Source organism: Haliotis cracherodii, unplaced genomic scaffold, assembly GCF_022045235.1.
Source record: "Haliotis cracherodii isolate W230 unplaced genomic scaffold, xgHalCrac1.p SCAF_8, whole genome shotgun sequence".
Lineage (NCBI taxonomy): Eukaryota > Metazoa > Mollusca > Gastropoda > Lepetellida > Haliotidae > Haliotis > Haliotis cracherodii.
The window spans coordinates 23,701,077-23,718,245 of NW_027266341.1; the positions used below are offsets into that span (position 1 = coordinate 23,701,077).

The 17,169-nt window shown below is 39.2% G+C and overlaps 1 protein-coding gene across 1 annotated transcript; it reads left to right on the top strand.

The window, feature by feature from the left end:
* Positions 1 to 56: 56 nt before the first annotated feature.
* LOC139449731 (multifunctional protein ADE2-like) lies at positions 57 to 12,672 on the top strand. Its single transcript, XM_071231251.1, has 8 exons — positions 57 to 327; positions 1,994 to 2,191; positions 2,496 to 2,674; positions 4,141 to 4,348; positions 7,157 to 7,326; positions 8,437 to 8,614; positions 9,592 to 9,750; positions 11,999 to 12,672. The coding sequence occupies exons 1-8, from the start codon at positions 315 to 317 to the stop codon at positions 12,160 to 12,162; spliced, it is 1,269 nt and encodes a 422-aa protein (XP_071087352.1). The 5' UTR covers positions 57 to 314; the 3' UTR covers positions 12,163 to 12,672.
* The last annotated feature ends 4,497 nt before the right edge of the window (positions 12,673 to 17,169 follow it).

A 17,169-nucleotide genomic window follows, 5' to 3' on the forward strand; every position in this document is an offset into this window, starting at 1 on the left:
CGTCGCAGTTTCATACCGCGACCAGTCTAAATGGAGACAAATATTCATCCGCAATTTAGCTTCTCATTTTACGCATGTATCATTTGTTACAATACTGTTTTGAAGCAACATACATTGTAAAACTGTTGTTATAAAAATCACAACTGTCAGAAATGTTGTTTTTTAATTCACGCTTTTCACGGAGCTTTATTACTTAGCGCATGTGTAGGCTTGTGACTCGTCAGATCCACGTGTGGCAGTGTTATTACACTTGGTGTGTGCAGGTGCGGTTGAGACGTCTGATTTCAATAATCTGAGTAAAATCTGATACCATCATGTCTGGAGATCGTGAGTATTAGTGTGAAGTATTTGTTTTGATTGTTTTGTGAAGTTGTCATCAACTGTAACCGATGCTGTGTTCTTCTGAATTTCCCGCTACCAACAACGGTATAACGAGGAATGTCTGCGCACAATGTAACTATAGGTCGTTCAGTACTTCTTCTATCTTTTGTGTTTTAAAGTAAAGCATTAAATTGCTATGATCATCTGTATTAGGAAATAAGACCAATTTGTACTTTAACACTAGTTATCAATTCATTAACTGACATTTTTTTGTCCTCATTCAGTGTTGAGGGTCAGTGTAGGGTCAAAAGTTTTGCATGAGTGATCACGGGATGTTATTGTAATGTAGAGATAGTGTCACTGTCAGGCTAAAATGGATGGATGTTGCAGCTAAAATAGTATGTATTAATCATCTTTAAGAGTGCACTGTATTAAACTTTACATGACAATCCGTACGTATTTACTTGTGTATGTTACAGATTTGCTTTCTCAAAAAACGCAGTGTAGGACTAGGAGTATATCATGGTATATATATACTTGCTAATAGTAACTTATAGGCCTGTATTATTGAAAATGTTTGAACCAAGTTTATTCTCTACCACTTGAACAAGTTGATCTCCGACAGCAAATTTATCTTGTTTTGTATGGTTTAAATAAGCACCTAGGTCGTTATTATCTGATAACCATATTTTTTCTTAGAGACTTGCACATTTTATTGAATATTTATAGTTGATTGTTTGATTTGTTGTTTAAACGCCACACTCAGTAAAATTCCATCTATATGACGGCAGTCTGTAAATAATCAAGTCTGGACCAGACAATCCAGTGATTGATGCCATGAGCATCAATCCACACAATTGGGATACGATGACATGCTTCAACCAAGTCAGCTAGCCTGACCACTTGATCCTGTTAGTCGCCCCTTACGACATGCAGAGTCGCCTTTTGCGGCAAGCATGGCCAGGTTACTAAAGACCTATTCTAACCCGGATATGAATATATATAGAAAAAAAACCTATATGATTTTGAGACCCGGGGTCGCTGGTGGCCCAGCTGTCTAAGGCGCCACAATTCGTTGTGCAGAGTTGAATCCCTTGGGCACATCCAAAACCTATGATCGTAGTTTCGAATTCTGGTGTGCTCCGATTTTGGTTCTAGGTTTGTCAGCACTATACCCGTGCTTGTTGTAATAAGCACCCTGCTCTAATAAACGCCCACAGCAATATTTGCTCATACATTGGGTAGTGAACAATCTTGAGTAGCACTCCTTCCAATTGATCTGTGTACACAAGACTTATTTATTCGCATATAATATGCACTCGTGTGTTATATGCACCCTTAATTATGGGCAATTAAATTCTGAAAAAATATATCTGTTGTACATAAACATTTCAGGCTGTCAGCATAAACCACAAAATTTATCTTTCAACTCACCAAAATAATATTCTAATTAGTGCCCCCTATTTCTAATTTTGAGAGAGCCCTGGGCGCTCATTACGTCGAATACGGTAACTTGAATCCTGATCAAAGTGATGTTAAGCCCATTTTGAGACCCATGTAAATGAGATGATTCACTTTATTTTTTTTTTATTTTTGACAAGTTTATGTCTGAATACAATGTATATAAGGTCTGTCTAGTATTACGGCGTACACTTTACCCCAATACTTTCAGAACTGAAGCTTGGAGAGAAGATTATAGAGGGCAAGACAAAGGTTGTCACAAGTCTGGTAGATTTCCCCAATCAGGTCTTGCTTGAGTCGAAGGATCGGATCACTGCCGGAGATGGGGCACGTGCCCACGATATGGAGGGCAAGGCTGCAATCTCCACAGCAACTACCGTGGCCCTCTTCAACCTGCTGAAAAGTGCTGGTAAAGATCAAATATGATTGTACATCGCTACATGAGAAGGAGACAAATATTGTTATCTCACTGATTCTTGATTCGCCAGGACCCCTTGTTTGTGTGTTCTTGCTAATTGTCAGTGATGGTGTGTGGGGATTAATCATTACTCTTGTTATCAACCACTGGTTTACATTGTCCAGAATTATTGACTATTTTTAACTTCATGGTATGTGTTAATCCGGCAATTGTCTTATTGAATTAATCTAGCAAATGCGATATCCCTGATTTATGTTTTCTTCACAAATAACATCCACAAATGTCTATTGTTCAGGTGTCAAGACTCACTTCATCAAACAGAACAGTGACACTTCTTTCATTGCGTACAAATGTGGCATGATACCAATCGAGTGGGTCACTCGCCGGGTTGCTACAGGATCCTTTCTCAAGAGAAATGCTGGCGTGAAGGAGGGCTACAGATTCTGTCCCCCTAAGCTGGAGACCTTCTATAAGGTAAGATTTCAAATCAAAGCTTTGCTCTGTGGAGATCTATTGAAACTATGGAAACATTTGATCACTCTCACTCCTGTTTTAAGAATACTCTGGGGTCTGAGTACCTGGAGATGAAGGTGCAAGACTGGAAATGAACTGCTATTTTCACTGTCGTAGTCATTGTCGGCACAGGTTCTACACAGATTTACCTCAGATACCTTCTGTGAACACAGATGTATCCCAGGTACCTTCCTATAAACCCAGTTTGACAAATATCCGTGAAGATCCGGATTATGATAAGTCTTTTGCAACCCATGCTTGTTGCAGGAGGCGAGTAATTGGATCGGTAGGTCAGGCTCGCTGACTTGGTAGATGCATGTCTTTGTATTCCAATTGTGTGGATCACTGCTCATGATTGTCTGGATTGTCTGGTCCAGACTCAATTATGGTAATTAAGTGTGACCTGGCTCTTTGTACGCCGTCATGTCCAGGGCCCACTTGCACAAAACGATCTTAGCGCTAAGACTATCGTAAGCCTATGTTAAAGTATGGGAGTTACGATCCTGATGGCATTGATCGTTCGCAAACTCAGCCGTGGATCATCCTAATGCAGATTCCAATTATTTACAGACTGTTGTGATCTGTAGTATTATGACCTACTAACAATACCTACAATATCTACTAACCAACGCTAAGCTCTTTATTTTATGTATCAGTACGATGTAAGTGGTCTAGAGCTGTGTGCTCTGTGTGGAGAGTGGAAGGCCGCTGGTTTGATCCCTGACCATATCATATGAACCGACGTTGCGAGATGGTACTTGTTGCCTTACCCGGCACTCAGTGTTAAAGAGATAAAACACGGACTGGTTGGCTTGGAGTCTGTACAATGTGTCTGAGTGGGTTATCCATGTTAAATTGCAGCATGGTATTTCAGTGGGCTAGCCTTATGAACCCGGCATTAGTGTGCGCACACACAGACTCATACATGCGCGCACACACCCACACACACACATACGTGCATGAGTAATCACTATATAAGCGCAATGATCTTAAACGCGATGTCAAACCCCATTCCACAAATAAGATTGATAAGTCACACAATGTTACCTGTCTATTGTCTGTAGTAAGGGGGCGGTCGGGTAGCCTTGTGGATAAAGCGTTCGCTCGTCACGCCGAAGACCCGGGTTCGATTCCCGACATGGGCACAATGTGTGAAGCCCATTTCTGGTGTCCCCCGCTGTGATATTGCTGGAATATTGCTAAAAGCGGCGTAAAACCATACTCACTCACTCACTCACTGTAGTAAGGCATTGGAGATACAGTGATCATAGTGCTTAGATCGTTCTGTGCAAGGTGACATCAAAGGCAGTAGTCAAGTGCTATGTGTGATATTGAGACGATGTCAGTATGTATTGTAATTAAGGAAATGATCTTATCACCCTGCGAAGCATAACATGAAGTAAGTCCCACACGTGCCATGCTTACAGGATGATGAGAACCACGACCCACAGTGGTCGTACGAGCAGTGTCTGGCAGCCAACATGGAGGTGGGAGGAGTGAAGATAGGGTGCTACGAAATAGATGTCATGGGCAAGATGACCGTCGCCGTCTTTGAGATCTTGGAGAGATGCTGGGCTTCACTTGATTGCAGCCTGATTGATATGAAACTAGAGTTTGGTGTGAGGTCCGATACAGGTGAGGAGGATAGTTCTGAAGTATTGGTCGCAGTAATAATACCCTGTAGGGTTCAATTTAAGGAACTTGATTTAACTTGCACCAGGTGCATGTTGACATGAAAACTATGTTGCACCAAACTAAACCTGGTTGCACCCTGGTGCTATTAATTTATCAAAGTTGAAACATACACCAGTCTGCTGCCAGTGTCGCATAAATTGAGGACATATTGCTGTGAAACGTAACAGGAACATGTGTACATAATCTTGAAGTACAAGACCTGTGAAGATTCCGGGGTAGAATAGGTCTTCAGCAAACCATACTTGCCGTAAAAGGTGACTATGCTCGTCGTAAAAGGCCACTTGCTTGATGCACGTCATCGATCCCAGTTGCATGGATCGATGCTCATGATGTCAATCACTGGATTGTCTGGTCCAGACTCGATTATTTTACAGACTGCCATCATACATCTGGAATATTGCTGAGTGTGGCGTTAAACAACAAGCAAACAAACAAGCTTGAAGTACAAATACTTCGATGACGTCAAGTCAAAGAAAGCATGACATAATATATGTAACACAGGGATTAGTGATGTACCATGGTAATAAACTTTAGAGGTATTGAGTGTGTTCGAAGTAAGGACTAGTAAGGGTTATCGGTAGTCCGACACATGCTGCATATAGACATAAATATTAGGTTGCATGTTTCAGTAGTAGGTTGCACTTGTGCATGTTTTATGCAGCTAAATCGAGCAATGTGGATCAGGAGATAAAGTTTTTCAGATTTGTGGATGTTACTGATTATTGAAAGCTCTGAAGATCTATTTCAGGGTTCACTCTAGGACTCTGACATGGGCCCTTTATGTGAAAATTTTAAATATCCTAGAGGTACACCCACACTTGCCCATACATCACAATGTGAAAATGCTCCATTGTATTTGAAAATGTGGGCCTTTTTTTTTTACAAATTTGGGGGCTGAAATTATCCCTGCTATTTTTATTTGTACTCACTCATAGGCAACTCTTAAAATGTATAGCATCATGATACAACTGAGAGGGCATTGGGTGCTGCAAGGTGTTCTAGGGGGCTGCATGTCACTGTGCAGAGTTGCTACCCTTAGGCAGCCAGTATCTCATGATTGTGGGTTCGAAAACTATGATTGTGCCCTGATCATTATCCTTGATTTGTCAGCACAACAACTGTGATCGTGAGTTACACCAAGGTGTACCGTCCACAACCACTATCACTTTCCACTAGCACTAATTGTCAAGAATGAACAATTGAATAGTGGACAATGTCATATTCTCCCATAACAACTCAACCGACCAGATTATTTGAATACTGAGATAAATATGATTTGAATGCAATATATAATGCGACATTCATATTGCCATGTTTTTCAAATTAGGGACATAATATTTATCAAGAAAAAAATCCACACACAGATTTCCAGGTTAAGAATCCCATCTAACTAAATTGTTGCCAATTAAAGAGACTGCAGCACTTGCTCCTATTCGTTTAACAATTGTAATTAGCTCTACAGCTTATGGTGGTCTAGTGGTAGAGTGTCCGCCCGGAGAGCAGAAGGTACGGGGAATGATCCCCGTCCGCGTCATACCAAAAGACGTTACAAGATGGTACTTGTTGTTACCCTGTCTGGCGCTAGGCCTTAAGGGGCTTAAACAAGGACTGGTTGGTATACTGTGTATACTGCGGCATGGTATCTCAGTGAGCTAGCACTATAAATCGGCATCAGTCCGGACTAATACAAGCAGCCACACAAACACACTTTCAGTCATTTTACCCTTGTGGGGATTCCGGGGAGGAATTGATCCCCAGCAGGCGACTGTATAGATCGGATGGTCCACACCTGATTACTTGTTGACCTCCCTCATATAGCTGGAATGTTGCTGAGTGCAGGGTCAGACATCAAACAGACAGTCAGTCTTGGGATCTGGAAAGAGTAGATCCAAAGTACACCATATTTGTTATGGCTGACTAAAATGAGAATTGGATGATTAGAATGTCTGACCTATTGTGTGTTCTAACGTATCGGTGTGGATAGTTGACCACTAAAGTAAAAAACTGTTTTTTCGCCCTCAGATCTTAAATAAATGCAGTTAATATACAAAATATGTAAATATTCAAACAACTCAATTAGTACTAATTGGGCCTTGGCACAAATACAGCATATCACAGGTTTTTATGCCTTTTTACAAGTAAAAGTGTGTAAAAATGTGAATAAAACAGACTATTGTGAAACAGGGCATAAACAGGTGTAAGTAGATCAAGGTGAATGTCCATGACCTATGACACCTTGACGACAGGTGAGAACAGGTGCATAATGCCTATAGTCTGTTTCTGCTATGACAATTTTTTTAATGTTGAAAGTGACGACAAATTACCACCTGTAAAGTACATTTTGTATTGTTCACTGAGATCAAACTAGCAAATCCAGACTAGTACTTTTCGACTTGTTTTGTTATTTCGTATTTACAGCGACGTAACACTTTGTGTCGATTTTTAAATTGAGAAAAACAGGTTTTTTTTCATTTCCGTGAGTACTTTAGCATGTAAAGCCATGACCATTTACATACCTCAGACTGTGATATATCTGTAATACTGTTCAAAGCAACTCAATCTCACTATTACAGGCTGGTAAGATATAGTGAATATGGTCTTCAAAGCATTGTGATACAATTTCGTTGTAGCGATATACTTAATATCTCCTTTGGAAGACAGTTTTGGATGATAAATATCTGTAACGTTTCCAACTACATCACTCATTTGATTTCCCCGCAGCATCACCATATTTGTTGTATGTTGCAGGTGAGATTGTTCTTGCGGATGTCATTGATAGCGACTCGTGGCGACTGTGGCCAGCGGGCGACCGTCGCCTGATGAAGGACAAGCAGGTTTACCGGGAACTGAAGGAGGTGACTCCGGAGGCGCTGGACATGGTCAAACGGAACTTCCAGTGGGTGGCTGAGAGAGTTGAGGTAGATGGAACTAATAATTATATTAATGCTTAGCATACACTTTGTTGTACCCCCGTCATATAAAGAGGGGGGATATAGTCAACGCCCCGTCTGTATGTCTGTCCATAATTATTTCATATCCGGAGCGTATCTCAAAAACCTTTCAATTTTTTTCAACAAAAAATAGCAGTTACATTAAACATCCTGAAGTGGTGCCTTTTGCTATTTAAAAGATTTTGGCATTTTTTTTTTTTTATTTCCATGGAAACAATTTGTACTTAGTCTCATAAGGCGGTAGATTTTGTTTCCAGAGTAAAACTAAAAAATACGTTTAATATCTTTCAACAAAACTTGTCAGATGTTTCAAACAGACAACCTTTTGCTACTTGCATTTTTTTTGCATTGTTATTTTTCTCAATTTACATAGAAACAATTTGGACTTAGTCTCAAAAGGGGCTGGTGGATTTTGTTTGAATGGTCATAGTGGTGTGTTTGTCCTGACCATATCTCTAAAAGTAATTGGTATTCTTTCATGAAACTGTGCGCACACTAAGAGCAGTGTGTCAACTGGTGCCTTTTGCTATTTAGGGATTTTTATATTTTATATTTTTTTCCGTTTCCATGACAACATGTTTGACTCTGACTCATAGTGGTGTGTACCTGACATAGAAATACAAAGTTCCAAATCCCAATTCCATGGTATTGTTTTGATAGCTCAATAACTACTCTTGTAAATGGACACACAAATTAGATATAGTAATTCTCTCATCAAGTTGGACTTAAAGTAACAGTCAGATGATTTTTTCTTTCGAATTTTTGGATTTGTCATCTTCTGATGACATAAAGAAACCCTAGTTTCTATCTCTTCTTGAGGCTTTATGGGACTCTTTTCTAGTTTATGATCACTACAAAATAAACAATATAAATTCTAATGTGCCCCATGGTAGGGGGATAGTGAAAACGCTGTTTTCTTGTTTTAAATCTTGCGTTTTGGATCACAGATGTTGCTGTTTAGTATGATGACAAAACAAAAACATCATCCTTGCCCTGTGGAGTAACATGAAGTTGTCCCTTGTGGAAACATTTTGTTAAAAAAAGACGATCAGAATTTCAGCTGTTGTCCTCTTTCAGAAACTTTCACCCAAACCCCACGCACGTGCTGTAGTTATCATGGGCTCCCCCACCGACTCCTCGTTTGCGGATAAAATCAAGTCTACCTGTACTGCATACGGCGTGCCATGTGAGCTGAGGGTGTCGTCTGCCCACAAGTCGACAGATGAGGTGCTTCAGATCCTAGCTGAGTATGAAGGTAGGCCGGGGTTATCTTTGAATATTTGTCTTCCTTCAACCATGGTCATATCATTTGATAATTATTTAGTGTGAAGTTTACACGATGGACAGCTTTTCCATTCAATAACAGGTTGGTCACATGACCAAGAAACTGACGATCGTACGTTTTTCGTGAGACTGTATTCTAAAAGTGATGTAAACACTGGCGGACCAGTTCCACATTTGTGAGGGAACCTGTGGGAATGTCTCCAATAAATACAGAAGTGTTGTTTCTGATCATTTAGCTCCTTTAATCTTCAACTCAGAGTTTTAGACAGTCGCAAGGTCCAATGTTCATGGAGTTTGGCTCTCACTCTATGAAGGTTCATACTCTATGAACTCGGGTAAAGTGAAAGTCAGTTCTTAAATAAGCCAAAATTTTGAGAGTATTCTTCCTGAGGCAAGGAAGTTAACTGACTGTAAAAGTCCAGTTTCCGCCCTTGCCGAACTGGGCTGGCATTTCTAGGCTCGATCGTAGCGCCACCCGTGGCTATTGCTAGTTATGTCCCTTCTATGCCCCTCCTATTGACCAATCAGATTCCATCTCTCATATTCCATCTCTCATATCGCCCAGTCAAGACGATCTGATCGATGATCAAGATAAAGATTGTAATAAATCGGGTCTTACCTCGCGAAGTGCATAAAATAACGTGAGCACCTTAATTAAAAACATGAAAAGATTTGGAATCTGCACGTTGAAATCCATGTTGTTTATGAACCGGATGTTGATTTCGTTACGCAATTGTGATTGGACTATGCATAGACTCATTAGTCCAGCCAAAATGTAACTCTATAATTTGAGCCTAGTTTGGCAAGGGTGGAAGCTGGACTTTTACAGTCAGTTCACTCCCTTGCATCAGGAAGATGGAGAGCAATATGTCCAATTAAATGAAAAGATTTTCTTATGTGAAAATTCCCTTTAACATGTTTAAGACCATCATTTGTTCCTGTTTTCAGGAGAAGGTATTCCAACAGTATTTGTAGCTGTGGCTGGAAGGAGTAATGGCCTGGGACCAGTATTGTCTGCCAACTCAACATGGCCGGTGATTAACTGCCCCCCTGTCACAGGGGAGTGGGGGGCACAGGACATCTGGTCATCGCTACGGTTACCATCAGGTAGGATTTGTCGCCTTAATAGTTTGATGTTGACCCGTGGGGGGTTCCATTTAAAAATATAGATCCCCAGCAACCTATGTTTGTTGTACGGGGACTTTGGTGGCCAAGCTCGGTGTCATGGTTGATTATAAGTCATCGTATCTAAGGTGACATTTTTTTTATTACTTGGTTTACGGATGCACCGATCTTACAAAGTCCAAATGATGAATTTTTTATATTTTTTTAAATGACTCATTTTTTTGTCACTGCCGATCTTCACTTTTAATAATGCATAAAAAGTTCCGTCTTCCCCCCCCCCCCCCATCCCTAAAAAGGATTTCATTTGCTCTGCGAGTGTAAAGCAAAGGGAAGTCACTCTGATATTTCTCGCTGGGATCCTTCTCTAATACCATCAAAGCTTGTTAAAGCAAAACGCAGTGATGACCAGTTTACCCTTTCAACACCGCAGGGTTGCCCGGCCAAGTCACATCAAAATAGTTTGTAATTTTATAAGCCTACCTTTCATATCGTTCATTTAAATAAATCTATCATATTTCGCAATGCCTGAAATACGTAGTCCATTTGATTTTATCATTTTTTTATCTATAGATTAAAAAATTATTCACTATTTCCCGCAATGTTATTGAAAATAAAATTCTCGGACACACTTCGACAACGTGTCTTCATCGAACATGTCCAACAGCAAAATAAAGACGTTTTAAAAGTATATGACCGCGGATAAGCCAACCCCGTAGATTAGCCGAGGTGTTAACTTGACCATTGAAATACGAAAGAAAATGATATGACCCGCAGATAAGCCCAACCAGGAAGTGAAAAAACCACTTCAAAGTCAGACTGCAAGACATGTGCCGGTACTCGCAGATATTCAGTGATATAAGCTGAAAAACGTTGTAATTATATTGAAAAAGTCATCATTATTTCTAATAAAGATTTAACAAACCAGTCATCCACTTTCATAATGTGGGAAGCTGTTTCTCTTGTCTTTTTTTAATCTCATTATGATCGTTTTTTGTTGCCATCAACAACGAAGCGCCTTTTTGTGAATCAGTGTATATTATGAACCCGTGAGAAAATGTACCAACAAATAAAAACACGCCTTCTTTCGTTTTGAACTCATGATAAGAAGGCCAATATTCCAACTTTTATACACCTATGCAGTAACTCGCCAATTTGCTTCAATTGAACTTCAAAAATTGCCGCCACTATTGTATGTTAATCCAATTGAATAAAATAAACTATGAACAAATTAAATGACCATCACTTACTCACAGGCTTCTCCAGTTTATTAAACTAATCTCTCGAAAACAAAGGAATTAAGACCCTACTCCAAACACAACCGCTAAGCACCCACAACTTGAAAGTGTTTGTGTGTAAACATCATAACAATACCAATCGGCCCCTTTATTATCAGCGCTCATTTCCTTGTGTACCATGTTGCTTTTTAAACAACAGGAAGCAATCACAGTGGTCACCGTTTGTGACGTCACGGGAAACAGCTGATCAAATGTATATGCAAATGGCGAACGGAATAACGCGCCGTTACAGTTGTTTATTTGCCTCTTTCAATAAAGGTAGATTTATGAACTTTGCAAAACGTACGTAATAGCTATTGGCGATTTCATCTGTGGATTATATATTATAGCTGTGGATTACATATATTGTTACATGTAAAGATTGTGGAGTTTATAAAGATCGATAAACTTTGAACATTCAATTGAAAACTTATTATCGGAAGTAGTAAAATGCATAACATTTTTTTAACAATGACAACATTGGTGTATAATAATAACTTTATTGATAATTTATAACAATAATGGCTGTAGTCGTGGCAACGTCCAAACTTTCGGGAAGTTGTAATCTATCGGACCGTCATTAAGGCGATGTTTCTGACAGATCACGATCTGAAAAATACTATCTTGAAAGTGTATCCTGTGGATAAGCCGACCCCTTTCTACAGAATCTTTTTTCTGGTCCTCAAAATTCGGTTTATACGCGGTCATATACGGTACCTTACTTTTGAAATGAGTTTAAAATCCGTAAACCAACACTGAAATTGTTTGGATCCTCCTTTTACAGAAAAAATTCAGTGTTTGCACACCACCCTCTCCCAAAGAATAGTGAATATATTACATGTATTAGGTCCTTAAACCTTCATGGTCAGTGTAGTCAGTCAAGACTGTCAGAGGAAGATATGAAATATATATTGCTTTGGTGTATAAATCATATTAGACACTCTCTCTTCTGACAGGCCTTGGATGTGGAACAGTCCTGTCTCCTGAAGCTGCTGGTCTCAATGCTGCTCAAATTCTGTCCTTGTCAGATCATGTGATCTGGAGCAAGCTACGTGCGAAAAAGCTCAATACCTGGGTCACGTTAAAGACAGCAGATCGCAAAATGAGAGATGACAAGTAATCACAAAGTGGAGTGACACATTTTATGAAACTTTAGGTCCTGTTCAAGATGTTTGTTTTGTATTTTGTTGACTGACATTTTACATAGACATTATGGCGTCCCAGGGGAGACAACTCATATTCAAACATAATAAATAAAAAAAATATTTTGATGTTTCATTGACCTGGACAATTTGAGATCACTTTGTTCCATACATACAATCTTCACAAGATATGTTTTCAAATTTCCTGAACAAGTTCTTGCTGTAGATCTGAATTTTTTAAAGTTTTAGTGATTAAGTATTGTTACATGACTGTTTCTGAGCAGATTTGATCTGTTGATTTAGCTGCGATTACTATGTGTCAAGTATTTCTGAATGAGATTATTTTTCTGTGCAATCATGAATCATTTGTCATCTTAGGCAACTCATTAGATGAGGTTGTAAGAGCAGACGTGTGAACCATCTAGTTTCTGGAAGTGCACATGCTGTAATTGATTGTTTCCAAATATTTGACATTTTGGTATGCATGGAAATGAATAAACATTTTTGCAATAAAACATTTTATGTTCAATAATGTACCTGTTTGACTTTGACCTGTTTTGGTGATGTTTTTTGTACAAGTTAACCATACCCTTTTTTATTGAAACAGTGGATCGGATGGTCAAGATGGCAGACATGAATCACATATAGATGCATTAGTCAAGTCCACTCATCTGAACTTCAATCCTTTTTCAGCTCACTTGTTAAAAACACCATGTAAGAGATTTTTCTTGACTGTGGTGTCAGGAAATTCTGGTGCAGACAATATGCCTTTACATTATGGATGTAAGAAATGACCCATCCTCGATTATCAAGTGTCTAATATTTCCATGCTATTATGATAATACCATGCACCCAGAGGGGACTAATGGGATCAGGTGGTGAGGCTCACTGACTTGGTTGATGCATGTTATTGTATCCCTATTGTATGATGCTCATGATGTCAATCACTGGATTGTCTGGTCCAGACTGAATTATTTACAGACCGCCGTTATCATAATGTCCTATAATCGAGAATGGAGCTGACCTGGCAGATTATCACGTAACCATGGTAACCTGAAAGTGTGGAACCATGTTTATTCTGTCAACCACGAGCAACAGTTAAGCCACCAGTTCCACTTCCAAACAATTTTGTTTTGACCCGTGAAGATCCGGGTAGACAATAGGTCTTCAGCAACCTCGGCTTGCTGTATTAGGAGACTATGCTTGTCGTAAGAGACGACTAATGGGATCGACTGGCCAGGATTGCTGACTTTGTTGCTGTCACTGTTTCCCAAATGCGTAGATCGATGCTCATGATGTCAGTCACTGGATTTTCTGGTCAAGACACAATTATTTACAGACCGCCGTCATATTGCTGAGTGAGGCGTTAAACAAAACAAACCAACAATTGTCTTTTTATCCTGTGGGCTTACTTAATAACAGCCAGGGGACATTGGGGTAGCTTAGTGGTCAAAGCACTGACACGTCACACCGGAGACCCAGTTTCAATTCCCCACATGGGTACAATCTTTGAAGCCTACTTCTGGTGCCACCATCACAATATTGCTGGAATATTGCTAAAAGCAGCGTAGAACCATACTCAATCCTTCACCAATAAGAGCCAACATATGGTCATTAAAAACTACTGCATTGAAATGCAGAAAAAACAACTGATTATATACTTAATGTCTGAGCTACAATTGCAGACTGCCGTATAAAACAACTCGCTCACCCACAGACAGGCGGCCGTTAGGTTTGACTGGGAGTATTTCATCAGATGTTGAGTCGTGGGTAGCCCAGTCGTCTTACGGTAATGAAAGTTCATCCCTTAGGCATTCCAGAACCCTATGATCGAGGGTTCAAATCCTGGTTCACCCTGGTTATGTTTCTAGGTTTGTCAGCACCATACCTGTGCTTGTGGGTTTCACCGAAGTGGTAAACATCCAAGACCTGCATCACTTGGGGGCTTTTCTTCCACATGGCGCTGATGATAAAACAGTAATACTGTTCAAAGTGTTGATAAACCCAACTCAATCGCTTACTCATTCCTGATGATTTCATCAGTATATCAGCAATACAACATGTATTATATTTGTGTCCCAAACATGATTTTCAAGGGGGGTTTCGAACCCTATTTAAACTCTTCCCTACTTCTCCGCTCCCACCCCACTCTCATATTATGGGTGCTAAAGCCTGATATCTTATTGACAATTCCACCTGAATTTATTTTTTAATACCCCCTGGTATGTACTTCCTAGCTTGTCGGGGCGGTTGGGTAGCCTAGTGGTTAAAGCGTTCGCTCGCCACGCCGAAGACCCGGGTTCGATTCCCGACATGGGTACAATGTGTGAAGCCCATTTCGGGTGTCCCCCGCTGTGATATTGCTGGAATATTGCTAAAAGCAGCGTAAAACCTTACTCACTCACTCCTAGCTTGTCTTTCCGTCTGACTGTAATTTTTTGTCCAGGCCATATCTCTAAAACCTATAGATATTCTTTCATGAAACTTTGCACACAGATGTATCCGGCTGTGAACGGGTGCCTTTTGCTATTTGGGGACTTAAAATGTCTATTTTTTCCGTGGTCATTGGCAACAAGTTTGACATTGAGGTGTTTGTCTGGACCATGTTGCCAATAGGTACCGTATTCTTTCATGAAACCATTTCATTTTTAAGTGATCATCCGGATCTTTGCTTATGCAGGGGCGGTGGGGTAGCCTAGTGGTTAAAGTGTTCGCCCGTCGTGCTGAAGACCCAGGTTCAATTCCCTTCATGGGCATATGTGTGAAGCCCGTTCTGGTGTCCTTTGCTGTGATATTGCTGGAATATTGATAGAAACTGTGTTAAACCATACTCTATCAATCACTGGTTTGCCTGCTGCAGACTCAATCATTCATGGCTAACAGCTTGGGTATTGATATGATTACGTTCCATCACCAACACAGTTGACAAGAAGCTTTAATCTCATTCAGTTCAGTTCTTAGTGCTCGCTCCAAAGATCTGACACAATAAAAGACAACTGTCCTGCTTGATGACTAAAGCTTTATTTGCAATGGAAGTAAATCCCCTGGAAATCATGATACTGTTATTGTTACTATCAGATGTATGACAAAAGTGTCTGGATAATAATTTCCAGGGGTACATTAAGACCTTAAATTATACAACATGGGAAGATCTGTAGATGATTGTATATAATATACAAAATAAATTAAGTAGCAAAATATTTGTACATGCAAATAAAATATACAATACAGACTATAAAAACTTTGAAAAAATGTTCATAACAATAAGCTTTATAATTATCTTTTAGTATAAATCTCGAGAATAATTTGATACTGTTTTGTGAGCAAAATGCAAATAATAAATAATTGATGGTTTGTTTCAAGCACTTTTCAACTATACATTACATTGTATGTTTACATTTACACATAACTTTTAACAACAAATAGATTAATAATTTCACCTCACTGATAAATCTTCATTTATATTTACAAAATGCCCATAAACCCTCTAGACTCAAATCAGTATAGTCGTTCATCAAAGGCACAGAATAAAACAATTTTGGTTTGTATCTGTTATTTGGTACATTTTTTCACTAACATTGAAACCATTCTGAAAATGCACATATATTGCCATAGAGAATATTCACAAAAGTGTGACATTCAGTTTTATGAAGCAACAACAACTGACTTGATTGAATGGAAACAGCATGTCTTATACTTAATTAATTGGTTTGGCTTGACTAACTTTCTTGTTTTATTAATAAGATTAACCAAATTTCCCAAAGAAACACAACTGATTATATTTCTTTCTGTGAATTTTCTTTTATAAAAAAATATGTTGACACGTTTCTCAGACTTCAATTTTCATAAGAATGTTAATCTTTTTCAATTGGACATATTTTCTTAATATATTTGCCTCATTCACTTTGTACAGAAAATGTGTACCAACATAGCAGTAGGTCTATCAAATTCCATAAACATTCGTCATCACTCACGCCTTTCCGTAACCTGCAAGAAGACTCGTCCCCCTATCGATGAATGTTATGTGTGAAAATACGACAAACCAATCAGAATGAGCGTATGATTTCAAGTTCTTCATCAAAGAATCCCTCAGAAATAATTTTTGATTTTACATATGTCTTGCATCTAAAAACATACCCAAGACACAGTTAAAGGTGTTCAATCATACTGTATAACTTAGCATTTCCAAATGTGCTTCAAATTGCATTTATGATATATATAATCTGTGGGGAAATATATGTGAACCATTATGCAAGGAGTTGACAATTGTTTTAGGTATGTCCATTTGCGGAACCCGGTCGCAAAAAAGGCCATGAGTGGGGCACGAGCCGCTATTCAGCTTGTCCTGGAATAACACAAGTTCGTCATGAATGCTTCCATAAAAAGTGATGCACAAAAATTACATCAATTTTGGTTTAACTAATTTGTAACAAATATGACAGAAATATGCATGGAAATGTTGAGCCACGTAATACTGAAAATATTTGGAGATCAGACTGAAACATAATAAATGTAAAGCTATGTTCATGACAAGAAAGTAGCGCACCAACATACAGTTGGACTTCAGGAAAGTAGTACCTGTCATGAGAGGTCTGATCCCCCAACATGAATGTAGCGCACAAACATACAGCTGGACTTCAGGAAAGTAGTACCTGTCATGAGAGGTCTGATCCCCCAACATGAATGTAGCGTACAAACATACAGCTGGACTTCAGGAAAGCAGTACCTGTCATGAGAGGTCTGATGACCAACATGTATGTAGCGTACAAACATACAGTTGGACTTCAGGAAAGTAGTACCTGTCATGAGAAATCTGATCCCCAACATGAATAAAGTATAAATTTGACAGCTTCACTTTGAAAAAGTAGTGGCTCTCATAAGAGTTCTACATACAGAAGTGCACTGACACATTGTTACTCTTCAGGAAAGCAGTACATGTCTGAACGAACTGGAAATCCTGAGTGGTCTGATCTCTGACATGAATA

Excerpts from the sequence above, each read along its gene's own strand:
- LOC139449731 (XM_071231251.1), top strand. Across the intron at positions 2,192-2,495 it reads CAACCTGCTGAAAAGTGCTG|GTGTCAAGACTCACTTCATC; the intron begins GTAAAGATCAAA and ends TCTATTGTTCAG. Across the intron at positions 7,327-8,436 it reads GGGTGGCTGAGAGAGTTGAG|AAACTTTCACCCAAACCCCA; the intron begins GTAGATGGAACT and ends GTCCTCTTTCAG.